At 42.9% G+C, this 12,572-nt stretch overlaps 1 protein-coding gene across 5 annotated transcripts in view; it reads left to right on the forward strand.

Moving 5' to 3' along the window:
• Window positions 1-12,572, forward strand: part of CSMD3 (CUB and Sushi multiple domains 3) — a 933,126-nt gene that overhangs the window by 874,807 nt on the left and 45,747 nt on the right. For all 5 annotated transcript variants that reach the window (XM_060243303.1, XM_060243304.1, XM_060243306.1 and 2 more), the window contains 3 exons: window positions 971-1,144; window positions 5,367-5,540; window positions 6,579-6,652. In XM_060243303.1, the coding sequence (XP_060099286.1) occupies window positions 971-1,144; window positions 5,367-5,540; window positions 6,579-6,652 (422 nt within the window). The remainder of the gene's footprint in view (window positions 1-970; window positions 1,145-5,366; window positions 5,541-6,578; window positions 6,653-12,572) is intronic.

Here is a 12,572-nt window from a genome sequence, read left to right on the forward strand (position 1 = left end):
CCTCCTTGGTGGTGTCCCATCCTTGTACTAACCCTGTTTAGCTTTTGAGATCTGTTGAGATCAGACTGCATCATGCCATCTTCTCTCCAATAGATTTTCAAGATCTGACAAGATCAGAATGTACCATGCTACTTTCTCTCCCTAAAATGGATATAGAAGGCTGTAATTCTGTTTAGAATTGCACTGTTAATCCTGTTAGTCTTCATAGTTCACTTCCACCTCTGCTTCAATGGTGCTTTCTGTCAAGCCAATATCTTTGCCTTGATCTCTCTAAACACTCTATTTCTCTATCAAGCCTACCCTAGGCATACAGCTCTAGCCCAGTTTACAGTGCAGCCTTGACAAGAGTTACACCTTTCTAAGCCCATTCAATGGCTGTAGGAAGGTGTGACTCTGCTCAGAATTGTACTGTAATTCATTCAAAGCAGGAGTCAAGTTGCGCCTTTAAGACCAACAAAGTTTCATTCAGAACGTAAGCTTTTGTGTGCTCTCTAAGCACACTTCATCAGAGGAGGGGACCAGGTAATTTATTCAATAATTGGTGTAATTACATTCTCATTGAGAATTCTTATTTTCCTTTCTTAAAACTTAATCATGACAATACTATAGAATTATTTTTTCAATGTTTTAATGTACTGTGCCCTGTTTATTGAATGCATTGATCTATTTGTAGAGTTTTATGTAAGTGAAATACATCAGTTTTGCATGAGGGAAGAATAAGTGGGTTTTTAGCACCTGTATCTTCTCTATCCACGGTTGGATGCATTTGAGCATATACTAGGTCATGAAAAGACATCAGCATGGTGTAGCCCAAAAGCAGCAACAAGGAAATATGGTTATAGCTGGGGAGGGGAGAAATCCTATACTGTCCTCCAAAAACGTTTAATTAGCACATATGGTTCACCTAGTAACTGTAGGCACTGGGGATGTTTGCAGCTGTTGTGCCTAATGACTGTAAATGTTGTTGCAGCTGTTACCTGTCCAACTCCACCCCAAATCTCTAATGGAAGACAGGAAGGAACAAATTTTGACTGGGGCTTTAGCATTAGCTATGTCTGCTCGCCTGGCTATGAGCTATCTTTTCCTGCTGTTTTGACTTGTGTTGGTAATGGAACATGGAGTGGCGAAGTACCTCAGTGTTTACGTAAGTAGTTCTTTGATGTTTTCATTTTATTATGACAGGTGTTTCCATTAATTCTCTTAAAAATATTTGGTAATGCAGTAGAGGGTCACATTGCATGCTTCTCATTACCTCCTCCCCTACTTTGAGCTGGTAGAGAGACAGACAATGCTGAGAATCTGTTTGCTACTGTTATGAAATAACATGGGTGAATAGATTGCAGGGGCACACCTTCTTCATAAGCAGCCCCGTGGCGCAGAGTAGTAAAGCTGCAGTACCGCAGTTCGAATTCTCTGCTCACGACCTGAATTCGATCCCAGTGGAGGCTGGGTTCAGGTAGCCGGCTCAAGGTTGACTCAGCCTTCCATCTTTCTGAGGTCAGTAAAATGAGTACCCAGCTTGCTGGGGGAAAAGTGTAGATGACTGGGGAAGGCAATGGCAAACCATCCCATAAAAAGTCTGCCATGAAAACGTCAAGATGCAAAGTCACCCCAGAGTCGGAAATGACCGGTGCTTGCACAGGGGACTACCTTTACCTTTTTACCTTCTTCATAGTTCCTCACCCCAGTTAAATGTTTTATCCAGAGCTGTGGTAACTTGCTGTTCATGCCAATCTGTGGTTTTGGCTTGTAAAATACTAGTCAAAAAAGAACCCTATGATGATTGTCAATGGCAATTAACATTAGGATGATACAGCCTCATGGGACAAGGAGAAATTTGGGTTAGAAGGGGGAAGGTCCAAGAGGGGGCACAGTTTCAGGACCTGCTACCTTGCGTTACTTCTGCAATGCTTTATTTACTGGAAAGACAGCCCTGAATGTAAGAAAATCTCCCTTTTAAAAAGCTTATACATAACACATCATTTTAAAAAAAATTACTGTGCATAACTAGAACTTCTTTGGAAATTTAAGATGGCCCCCTCTTTTTCTGGTTGGCACATGTGTGTGTTTGTAGGGGGGGGAGCAGTCTTCCTTCAGGTAAATAGACTAGCTCTTTTTGTGTGTTATGACATTGGTGAAGGTAGAGCTATTCCTTGTTCCTTTCTAACGCTGGATAAATGAGAAATGACTTGAAGGACGGGACTGTACTTTAATTTGAGACAAAAAGAAAACGTTGCCTTTTGATATTCTTGCTCTTGCAAGCGGTGAGTTTTCCAGCTTCTAAGCATAGTGTAGACACTGAAGAAAGACCCATGACAGTGTTCATCTTCTATTTTGTACAGCTGAAAGCAAGTTTGTCAAATGTGACAAAAATGCCACCAGAAGGAAGCTCAAAACTGTGCTCTTTGCTCAGGCAAAACTCATGCTGACATCAGTAATGACTTTGCCTGCCAGGAGTACAGAAGAGACTCCAGGCTGTCTCTCTGACAATTGTACTTTTGTTCCAATATTATATTAAATTACCTGTTTTATACAGAATTTTTTTTATTATCATAAAATTGCTGACATTGATGGATTTTTCATGGCTGCAGATTTCATTACAATAACAAATGCATGCTGACTCTTTACACTAGGGTTCTTGAATAGATTTCCCCCCTCCCTTCTTAAAAAAAAACACTAATCTTTTTTAAAAAGTGAATTCAGTGGATTTGATTATCTAAAAAGGGAAATGAGAAATGGAGCTGTGCATGCATTGGCACAGGAGAGGCATTGCAAATACGGATGGTGCTATGTTGATGAGGTTTAGTATGAATATAGTGTAATGTGCCAGCCCCATCCTGTGCATGCTGACTCACTGTGGAACTGTATGTGCAAAGGGTCACAGTCTTAGCTTGCAACCCACAACCCAAACCTCCTTGCATCCATGGAACTGTTCTGGATTGACTTTGTCAACTGCAACCTTACGTCAAGGCTCTGAAGCAAAGCTCTGACGCTACTAATGTACCTACATGGCTTCCCAATGTGCACTGGGTCACAGGGCTTTTTTTTTTTTTTTAGCAGGAACTCCTTTGCATATTAGACCACACACCTAGTGATGTAGCCAATCCTCTTGGAGCTTACAGTAGGCCCTGTAACTAAGAGCCCTGTAAGCTCTTGGAGGATTGGCTACATCAGGCCTAATATGCAAAGAAGTTCCTGCTGCAGAAAAAGCCCTGCTAGCTCCCATATTCACTGCAGTTTCAAAGGATCTCTGCATGTGTAGCCATGCGTATAAAGGTGTTCCTTTATATTAGGAATAAATTGGGAAGCCCATGTAGATAAGTAGGCACTCCATATGTACACTGGAGCTCTTATAAGCACAACATCTAGATTAGACTTCACATTTGGTTATTTTTGTTTGAAGTGTGGAGTTAGTTTACATTCAATATACCAACCATGCAGTATGTCTGTCTACTGTTTTTTCGGGTGTCCCCATGCTCCAAAGCTGAGAAAAAACCAGGCTTTCCCTGCCCAGCATACTCCAAACTCAGAGTGCTCTGGGCAAGGGACACACTGTGTGCCCAGGGGTGGGTGGGCGCATGTTGGGGTTCTGCCTCAGGCACCAGAGCCCCATGCACCGGGGCTGCCTCCCTCACAGATGTCCAGCTGGTTTCCCAGCTTGCATTACAGTGAGAACAGCTGGGGAGCACGCCAGGACTGAACCAGAAAGTCCATTTTTGTACATTCCTCAAAAGGCATAGTGAAGACTGACTGTAGTCAGTAAGCCAACTTCACATCATGGTTTCAAATCCTGGATGGATGGCCTGAAGTTGTTATTAGAACCATCTTTAAGGATTATCACAGTAGGCTATTCAAGTACCTTATAATTGAGGTCGGTTTTATTATTCCCAAATAACAGTCAAAATAGGACTGAAGCTAAGAAAGAAAGAGTAGTTATTTATTATGCTCTAGGCAGAAGCAAACTTTGGACCAGTGTTGTTTTTCCTGATTCATATTCATTGTATAGCCACTGCATTATGCTACACAAGCTCCAAGTTGAACTTCTTTACAATAATGTATATTTTCCTTTGAATAGATTGGGGGTGCAGTAACATGAATGAATGAAGTTGACTCCCCCCCCCCCAATTCTGTCTGTATTGTATTGTGGGTGTTGAGCCAAGACAAAGGGCCTGTTCATAAACTTTCCAGTGGTTACTTGAGCGGCTATGAATACAATCATAGCGAAGATCAAGGAAGTAATGTCTCAATTGGTGCAGTCATTGATAGGTTCTGCATGGTAGCAATTTGTCTAGATGCAACAGCATTTTCTCCAGCTGCCACATTCAAGCCAGTTGCTGCTGGGAAGCGGTGTATTCATGGACATGTCAGGTCAGACATTATTTCCTTCTCTTGGCCGTATTCCCAGGGCTACTTAGCATGGAGCATTGTAAATCAGTGTCTTTCAGCCCCTTTGTTTCTCATCCTAGGCCCTTTTTCCCCATATTGCTGAGCTTCATTCCTAAATCAGTGAGTATGCCTGCCATTCTCCAAATACTAGCCTATCCAGCATAAAACATAAATATTATTAATTATTGCTTTCAGACTTGTCAGGATGCTTTGGAAAACAGCAGGCTGCAAACTTCTGCTGAGAAAAGACAGGGCGCTGGAACATCAGGCCTGCAACCAAGACTAATGTTTTCTCGGCATACCTCCACATTTTGGAGTGAAATAAGACTGATGCAAATTGCCATAGTCTCTAGTTTCCATGGTTACCCCATTCATACAGAAATTACAAAGTGGCCAACAATAGCATGTAGCTAGGGAAAGGGTAGGGGGAAATACTTGAAAGAATGATGGCATTTCTCAACAAATTCTCCCTTTAAAAAGTAACCAACTCCCAGAATACTCAGGATTCATTTGTGCGCAGAATGTTGTAAACTGTTTCTTGGAAGTTTGGTGCATAGTTAATTCAAAGCAACCGTGAATGCTGGACCCTCTGGATATTAGCCTGACATGATATATGTATCACTGGCCATTCAGGATGAAGAGCTTGTGCTGCTACTGGCGTGTATCCATGAGCACATGAAGCTGCCTTATATTAAATCAGACTCTTGGTCCATCAAGTTCATTGTTGCCTGCTCAGACTGGCAGTAGCTGTTCAAGATCTTTTGTGGTCCTTTTAACTGGGGATGCTGCAGGTTGAACCTGGGACTGTCTGCAAGTCAAGCAGATGATCTACCAAAGAAAAATGCCCCCCTCCCTGTTCTGTGTGCTGTACTGTATTTAAGCACATATTCTAAAGTTCTACTTCAGACATTATGAAGCACAGAGATCAGAGAACCAGAGTCATTGTTGATATGCGTTCTGTGTATTGTCTTTCCCTACAGCAAAGTTTTGTGGTGATCCAGGAGTACCTGCACAAGGCAAAAGGGAAGGCAAGAGCTTCATATATCAATCAGAAGTCTCCTTTAGCTGTAATCTTCCATATGTGTTGGTTGGGTCCAGTACTCGGATATGTCAAGCAGATGGTACTTGGAGTGGGTCATCTCCCCGTTGCATAGGTACAATGGGATTAGTGATATTCTGTTACATGTTTCCCTCTTTTCATTTATAATGCTGTTTTCATGGGGTACCACATATATTTGTGCAGGAATGACTGCTTGTTCCTCCGTGTATACCCTGTCTACATCTATTTGAATCTTAGCTTCAATGGATGGGAATTTCCAGAGTTGTTGGAAAGTAGTGAACAACCAGTGAGTCTCTGCATTAACTGAAGCACTGTCTGCTCATGTAGATCTTTGTATCCAAGCCTCCATATGTAGGATACTGACATGTTGTGTCCAGTGTGTATAATAGAGACCATCAATGAAAGGCTGTAAAGGGGGAGGGGCACTTAAACAGTGCCTCTCTGTGATTCAGGTGGATACAAAACGGGGGGCAGCCATATACATGATTCTTACTGGCAATGTCTACATAATTCCTTCATGTGCATCTGACAAATAAGACTCTGGCTCACAGAAGCTTCTATGTGTAAAGTGCTGCAGCAGTCTACTTAAGGCAACCCCATAGGGTTTCCATGGTGAACAAACAACATTGCCTGCCTGCACCTAATAACCCTGGACATCCTTGGCGGTCTTCCAGCCAAATCCTAACCACTACCTGCCTACAACTAATGACCCCAGATTTCCTTAGTGGTCTCCTATCCAAGTTCTAACCAGGACTGACGCTGACCTTCCAAGATCTGATGTGTTAATCTTGAAGGTGCCCATGACTCTTTCTTACTTGACACAGCTCTTTCTCTTGAATTGGTATGCATCTGCTTTACTTGGGAACATTTTTGGTAGAAATGCTCAGTCCTTTTGATTGACTTCTGCACACAAGGGCACAAGAGGTTTGTTGAGTAATTTTTTCTTTATAGCATTGTTTTGTGGACAGAGCATAATATAAATTCATTTTAGAACTTCAGACTGAGCTCTTTAGTTTAAATCTTGACACTTCTGATTACTGTTTGAGTTGGTTACAAACAGATTCACACTCTTAAAATGCAGAGAGATATTTCAAAATTGTTTCTTTTCTTTCTTTTCTTCTGTCTGTCTCAGAACCAAGTCGAACAGCTTGTGAAAACCCTGGAATTCCCCATCATGGATCACAAAACAATACATTTGGTTATCAGGTAGGTTGAGTGTAGATGAATTTTTGTTTCATTCTGCAGCTGAGGTTGGGGGGGGGGGTGTTCTTGTTCTGATGTTTTGAATGAATTGCTGAATTGGCAGCAATGTTGGAAGAATCTCTTTTGGAACTGGGCCTGACTCATACAAACTATATTCCAGAAAACCCTAAAAATTAGCCTCTTCCTTGTGACCCTAGTTCTTTACATTCAAATACCTTGTCATGACAGCACTGGATGAATGACAGGGCCTGAAAACCTGTCCCATTGTTTGTGAGCTCCCCTGCCCCTCTGAAGGATGGGGCTGTTCAGCACATGCAAAATATAAGATACAGTAGCAAGGGCAGGGACTCACTCAGGAACTATACAAGATACTGAATGCAGTTTCAGAGTCACTGCAGTTTTATATCCCAGGTATTTCCAATCAGTGAAGGTTAAAGGCTTCTACTTTTAATAAAATAGGATTGAATCCTTCCTGCCTTTCCACTTGATCTCATTTAACATCCCTCCTCACTATACTCCCTTCCCTGTGCTCAGGGGTGGAATTCTAGCAGGAGCTCCTTTGAATATTAGGTCACACATCCCTGTTGTAGCCAATCCTCCAAGAGCTTGCAAAAAAGAGCCTTGTAAGCTCTTGGAGGATTGGCTACATTAGGGGTGTGTGGCCTAATATGCAAAGGAGCTCCTACTAGAATTCCACCCCTGCCTATGCTGCTCCTGTTCTTGTGGGTCCCACAATCTCCCGCATAGCTTCTTCACTAGTTGAAAGGGACCCCTCCTTCCTTTTTTGTAGTGTTTCCCTCCTTTGACTTTTTTCTGTTATAAAATTCACCCATGGAAGCAGTGGGAGCCTGTCGAGAGGGGTTTTTTTCCTCCCCCGACCCACAGTTTTCCTTTAAAAAGTTACCTTTCCCAAAAATCACTTGTCCAGGTGAGCAATTTTTGGTGGAAAAGCTGTCAGAGAATGGCATTCTTCTTGCACATGGATCTTGTACTGTGGTTCACAGCCACAGCAACTCCATTTTATAAAAGAAAAGCAGGGAAAAACTAACCATATCTTTAGTTTGGCATCAGTTGCCTTGTTCCACTTTTTGTTCTTGCAGTTTTCTATAGGTTCAAATAAAGTCATTATCATACTTCCAGTTGTAGTCCTACTTTATCCTTACCTTTAATCCCGTCTGTCAGATATGAATGAAACCAAAACATCACCCAAATAATTATCTCTGTTTAATGACTTCTCTGACCTGTCTTGCAGTTTATTGGCAGATATTTGGTAAACAAAAGTGCTGATTTTATAAAGATAAAATATATCCAGATGTCAGGTTTTGCCCAACTTCATCTGCAAGTTTCAAAGAAAAATTGTTTCCTTGAAATGAACTGGGGGGCTTGAAATATTTATGTCGAGATATTGTTGGTAACAAGGGAAATTGTTCATAGCACTCTAACCATAAGCCATTAGGAGTCAACAAGGCAATATACTACTGAACGGAAATGACCAGGATTTATTTTGAGCAATCTGTCATGTATGCAAGACTTTGAAGTCCTATTGTTTTGTCCAATTTATTTGGAATGTTTGTTCATTTGACAGTGCATCTGAAAACGGAGCACCCTCCTTTATATTAAACCTGAAAAGAGCCAAGACACAAATTGAACTGAGAAAAAAATAGCTGTTACCCTTATGGTAGCCTCACATGCCTTATGGGTCAGTTTTATGAAAATTGATAAAGAAACTCAGCATAGGGATGAGGAAAAAGTATAGAAAGCCCTGTTTTTCTGTCAATTTAATGCTTCATGTGTGTAAAGTGCCATTAATTTGCAGCCAGCCCCAGCTAGGGACTTTCAAGGCAAGTGATTAAGCCATTGCCTTCCTCTGGTGGTCTCCCATCCAAGTACTGACCCTGCTTAGCTTCCAAGATCTGACATGATCAGGCTATACTAGACCATTCCACATCCCTTAATGCTTACTAGAACCTATAAAAACTTACACATATTGTATATGGGGTATACGGTATTTCTACCCTAAGCTGAATTCCAACACATCTTGTGATAGAAACATTTCTACAAAAACAAAACAAAAAATGTTTGTGGTGGTGAATTCTCAGTAAGAAAACATCTAGAGTTTGAAAAGATACTTTGACAGTAAGATTCTTATTTCCTTTACCATATTGAATAACTCCTGTCTAAGGTATTAGACAACTAATAAAACCTTCATGAACCCTAATGGAAAACAGCTAAAAAGAAATACAATTAATAACATATTAGTATCAAAGATTTCAGGTTTTCACAGCTGGTAACATCATTAGGGTTTGTAGAATCTTTCAGGCTCAAGTGCCGTGTTCTACTGGAGAAAGTTTTTCTTCCAGACATTTCGTTCTCGGCTGCGGAGAACATCCTCAGTGGCGTTGCAGCCGGAGCAGGCGCTCTGACCTTCTTGGCTGCTGTGCATTGAGTGAGGCCAGGGCTGCTGGAGAGCTGCTATTTCTAGGCTGGAGGGGGTGTGGTGAAAGGGCAATAGGTTTGTGGATGTGCCCATTGTTTGGTGGGGCTTCCTGGAAGGGAAGTGATAAGGAAACTGGCTGTTGAATGTGACCATTGTTCTGTGTTAATTGCTGGGAGGGTTGGAAGGAGTGTGAAGAAAAGGAAGATGGTTGTTTACTGTGCTGATTGTTCTGTGGAATGTACTGGTTGTTCTGTGAATTTCTGCAGTTTATAGTCTGTAGGGTGTTTTGCAGAGCTGGATACCAAGATTGGTGGATGGAAATGCCTTCTTCCTATTGCCCTTTCACCACACCCCCTCCAGCCTAGAAATAGCAGCTCTCCAGCAGCCCTGGCCTTACTCAATGCACAGCAGCCAAGAAGGTCAGAGTGCCTGCTCCGGTTGCAACGCCACTGAGGATGTTCTCCGCAGCCGAGAACGAAACGTCTGGAAGAAAAACTTTCTCCAGTAGAACACGGCACTTGAGCCCGAAAGAGTCTACAAACTCTAACATATTAGTATCTTTGGGTATTTTCCTACCCCATACATATACCTCTCTGAGATAAGGCAAATGTTCTCTGGGTTGTCTGGAAGGATAACCAGGACTTTATCTCTCCAGAGCTATTAAAATAGTTTCCTGGATCAGTGTTTCATAATAAGTTCATGGCTGCTTCTGTTTTCTCTTCTACCCCGCGCTCCCCACCTTTCTCTTCTACCCTGCGCCCCCCACCAATGGCTGAAAAATGCATAGATTCAGGGGGTTGTTTTGTACCCCAGTTGCTTTTTCTTTCTTTCTCTCTTTAGGAAGAGGGGAAGAGAGAGAAAGTAAATATTAGTGGTACCTGGCTGAACTTTGGGGAGATTGTTGACTGATACATAGGCGAAAATGTTATAAGAGGAGAAAGTGGCACAGCTGCTTATTTACTCATTCTGCAAAGAGAGAGAGAGAAAAGTACAGTCAGGCAGGAGCAAACTCAGCCCAGTAATATCTCCAAGGTTAAAAGCAGGAAGCTGATACTACAGGAAGATGAGTTTGTTTGTCCATAGAAAAGAACAGCCTTGGAGAAAAAGCTGCCACAGCTACTGCTGCTTGATCCAGCACTTTGGGAAATGATTATAAACGGCTGTAAATCTCCATTGGAGACTTAAGTAAGGATGGAAAATGCATTTGCCTCAATTGTGTTCACTAGGCTTATGTCACCTGGAAATTAAGATTATTTCAGACATCAGAAACTGATCCCAGATTGTCACAACACTGAACTGCTTCAAGGCTAATTTTGTGTGACCTGAGTTTGTTAAATATGTGGCAGAATCAAGTAGCAAAGTCAGTTTTGCAAATTGCCGGAGGAACCTCACTGCCTTTGACTGCCCCTTTTGCCATATGCTTGCTGAATATGGGGAGCATGACATCAATTCAAATGACAGCTGTGTAAAGTTTTGCCTTAGAGTCAGCTTCAGCAAAACGTGTTAGGATTCAGGTCTTAGCCTAGGCTCTTTTATGATGTGTGCATATGGACCTGGATATGAAAGCTATTCACAAATTGGCCCACTTTTTAAATACAAGAATACACTGCTGCCTGCAATCAAAATGACTATAATCTTGGCCCCAGCAGATTTGCAGCACTGAATCCCGATTAGATCAGATTTTGCAATCAAAACAAGATGTTTAGGCTGCTCATTGAACCCTGAAGGAGTTCGGAGTTCTAAGTGTGATACTTAATCTTTGCACTGTAAATTCCCAGACAATTTTCTGAAGCCCAGAATTGCACACTTTGGAGAGTGTGAGTAGATTTCTGATCAATTCTCTGAGCCCAGGAGTTTACACTTCTGGTTTCTGAGATTCATCCATGCCCTTGGAGAATCATGCCTAAGTGCTTGGATCAGATTTTTCTCCCTCGGTCTCTACAAACACTTGGGGAAGGGGAAGGGTAAAGAATGAGGAAGGGAGGCAAAGAATTGTATTGAGAGGCACAACAGACTGGGGATGTGGCTTGGGAGGCTACTCAGACCTGGAGGTACAGGGCATGCTTCCCTTTATTCTGCAATTTCTCTGGTAGAATTTTTGTTTAGGAAACAGAATCACCTCTTAGGAAAGTTGCCTAACTTTCCACTGCTGGGGGGAATTTAATATATATATTAAATTCCCCCCAGATAACAGAAACAATGTCTGTAGGTTTAAGGGAAAAATGGCTACTGAATTGTCAGTGCCTTTTGGGGGTTGCTAGGCAACTACAACAATATTGCCAAGACTTGGTTCCTGCGGGGTGGACTAGGTAGTTAAATAGCCATCATCCCCTCCACTGTCATGTCCCCTGATGGAGAAAGGCTACCAGAAACACACACAATGATACAACTCAACCTGTACAGGTGGCAAGCGGCCATCTTGCACCTGGGCCCAGCCACTATGCAACCTGGCCTAGTTCTAGTAGCCACATAACGCAGCCAAAGTTTTCCTAGGGAGAGGTTGTCAGAAGGAGGGAAGGAGGGAAACTTGAAGACATGCAGGCAGATAAAGGAAAGTTGCCTAGTGGGTGGGAAGGAAAGAAGGAGCAGCCTCAGCAGCCACTGGGCTAGTGTTGCCAACTCTGTGTTGGATAGGGTTGCCAAGTCCAATTCAAAAAATATCTGGGAACTTTGGGGGTGGAGCCAGGAGACATTAGGTGTGGACCCAAGATCAAGGCTGTGATAAGCATAATTGAACCCCAAAGGGAGTTCTGGCCATCACATTTAAAGGGACGGCACACCTTTTCAATTCCTTCCATAGGAAATAATGAAGGATAGGGGCACCTTCTTTTGGGGCTCATAGAATTGAACCCCCTAGTCCAAACTTTTTGAAACTTGGGAGGTACTTTGAGGAAAGGCACTAGATGCTATACTGAAAATTTGGTGCCTCTACCCCAAAAAACAGCCCCCCCCAGAGCTCCAGATGCCCACGGATCAATTCTCCATGATTTTCTATGGGAATAAATCTCCATAGGGAAAAACAGAATTCCCAGCAGACATTTCCCTCCCCTCCCCCCGCTTTCTGATGACCCTGAAGTGGGGGGGCCCTCAAAACCGGGGGATCCCCCGCCCCCACCTGGGGATTGGCAACCCTAGTGTTGGAAAATAGACTTTGGGGTGGATCCAGGAGAGGGGAGGGCCCTCAGCATGGTTCAGTGCCATAGAGTCCACCCTTCAAAGCAGCCATTTTCTCCAGAAGAGCTGATCTCTGCCAACTGGAGGTAAGTTGTAAAAGCAGGAGATCTCTAGGCCCCACCTGGAAACTGGGAACCCTACACTGGGCCCAGTTTAGCCCGGCTTGCCAATCCCCAGGTCCCAGTGGGGGTTCTTCTGCTTTCCCAGGCTCCTTCCCGCCCCCAGTCAGCTGGCCAGTGGGGGGAAGCTCCACTCCCAGAGGACCATGTGCCTTTCCACCTCCGGAGGCTTCAGTCTTCGATTGAAAGGCTT

The sequence above is a fragment of the Heteronotia binoei genome, chromosome 7 (genome assembly GCF_032191835.1).
Source record: "Heteronotia binoei isolate CCM8104 ecotype False Entrance Well chromosome 7, APGP_CSIRO_Hbin_v1, whole genome shotgun sequence".
In the NCBI taxonomy this organism is placed as follows: Eukaryota; Metazoa; Chordata; class Lepidosauria; order Squamata; family Gekkonidae; genus Heteronotia; species Heteronotia binoei.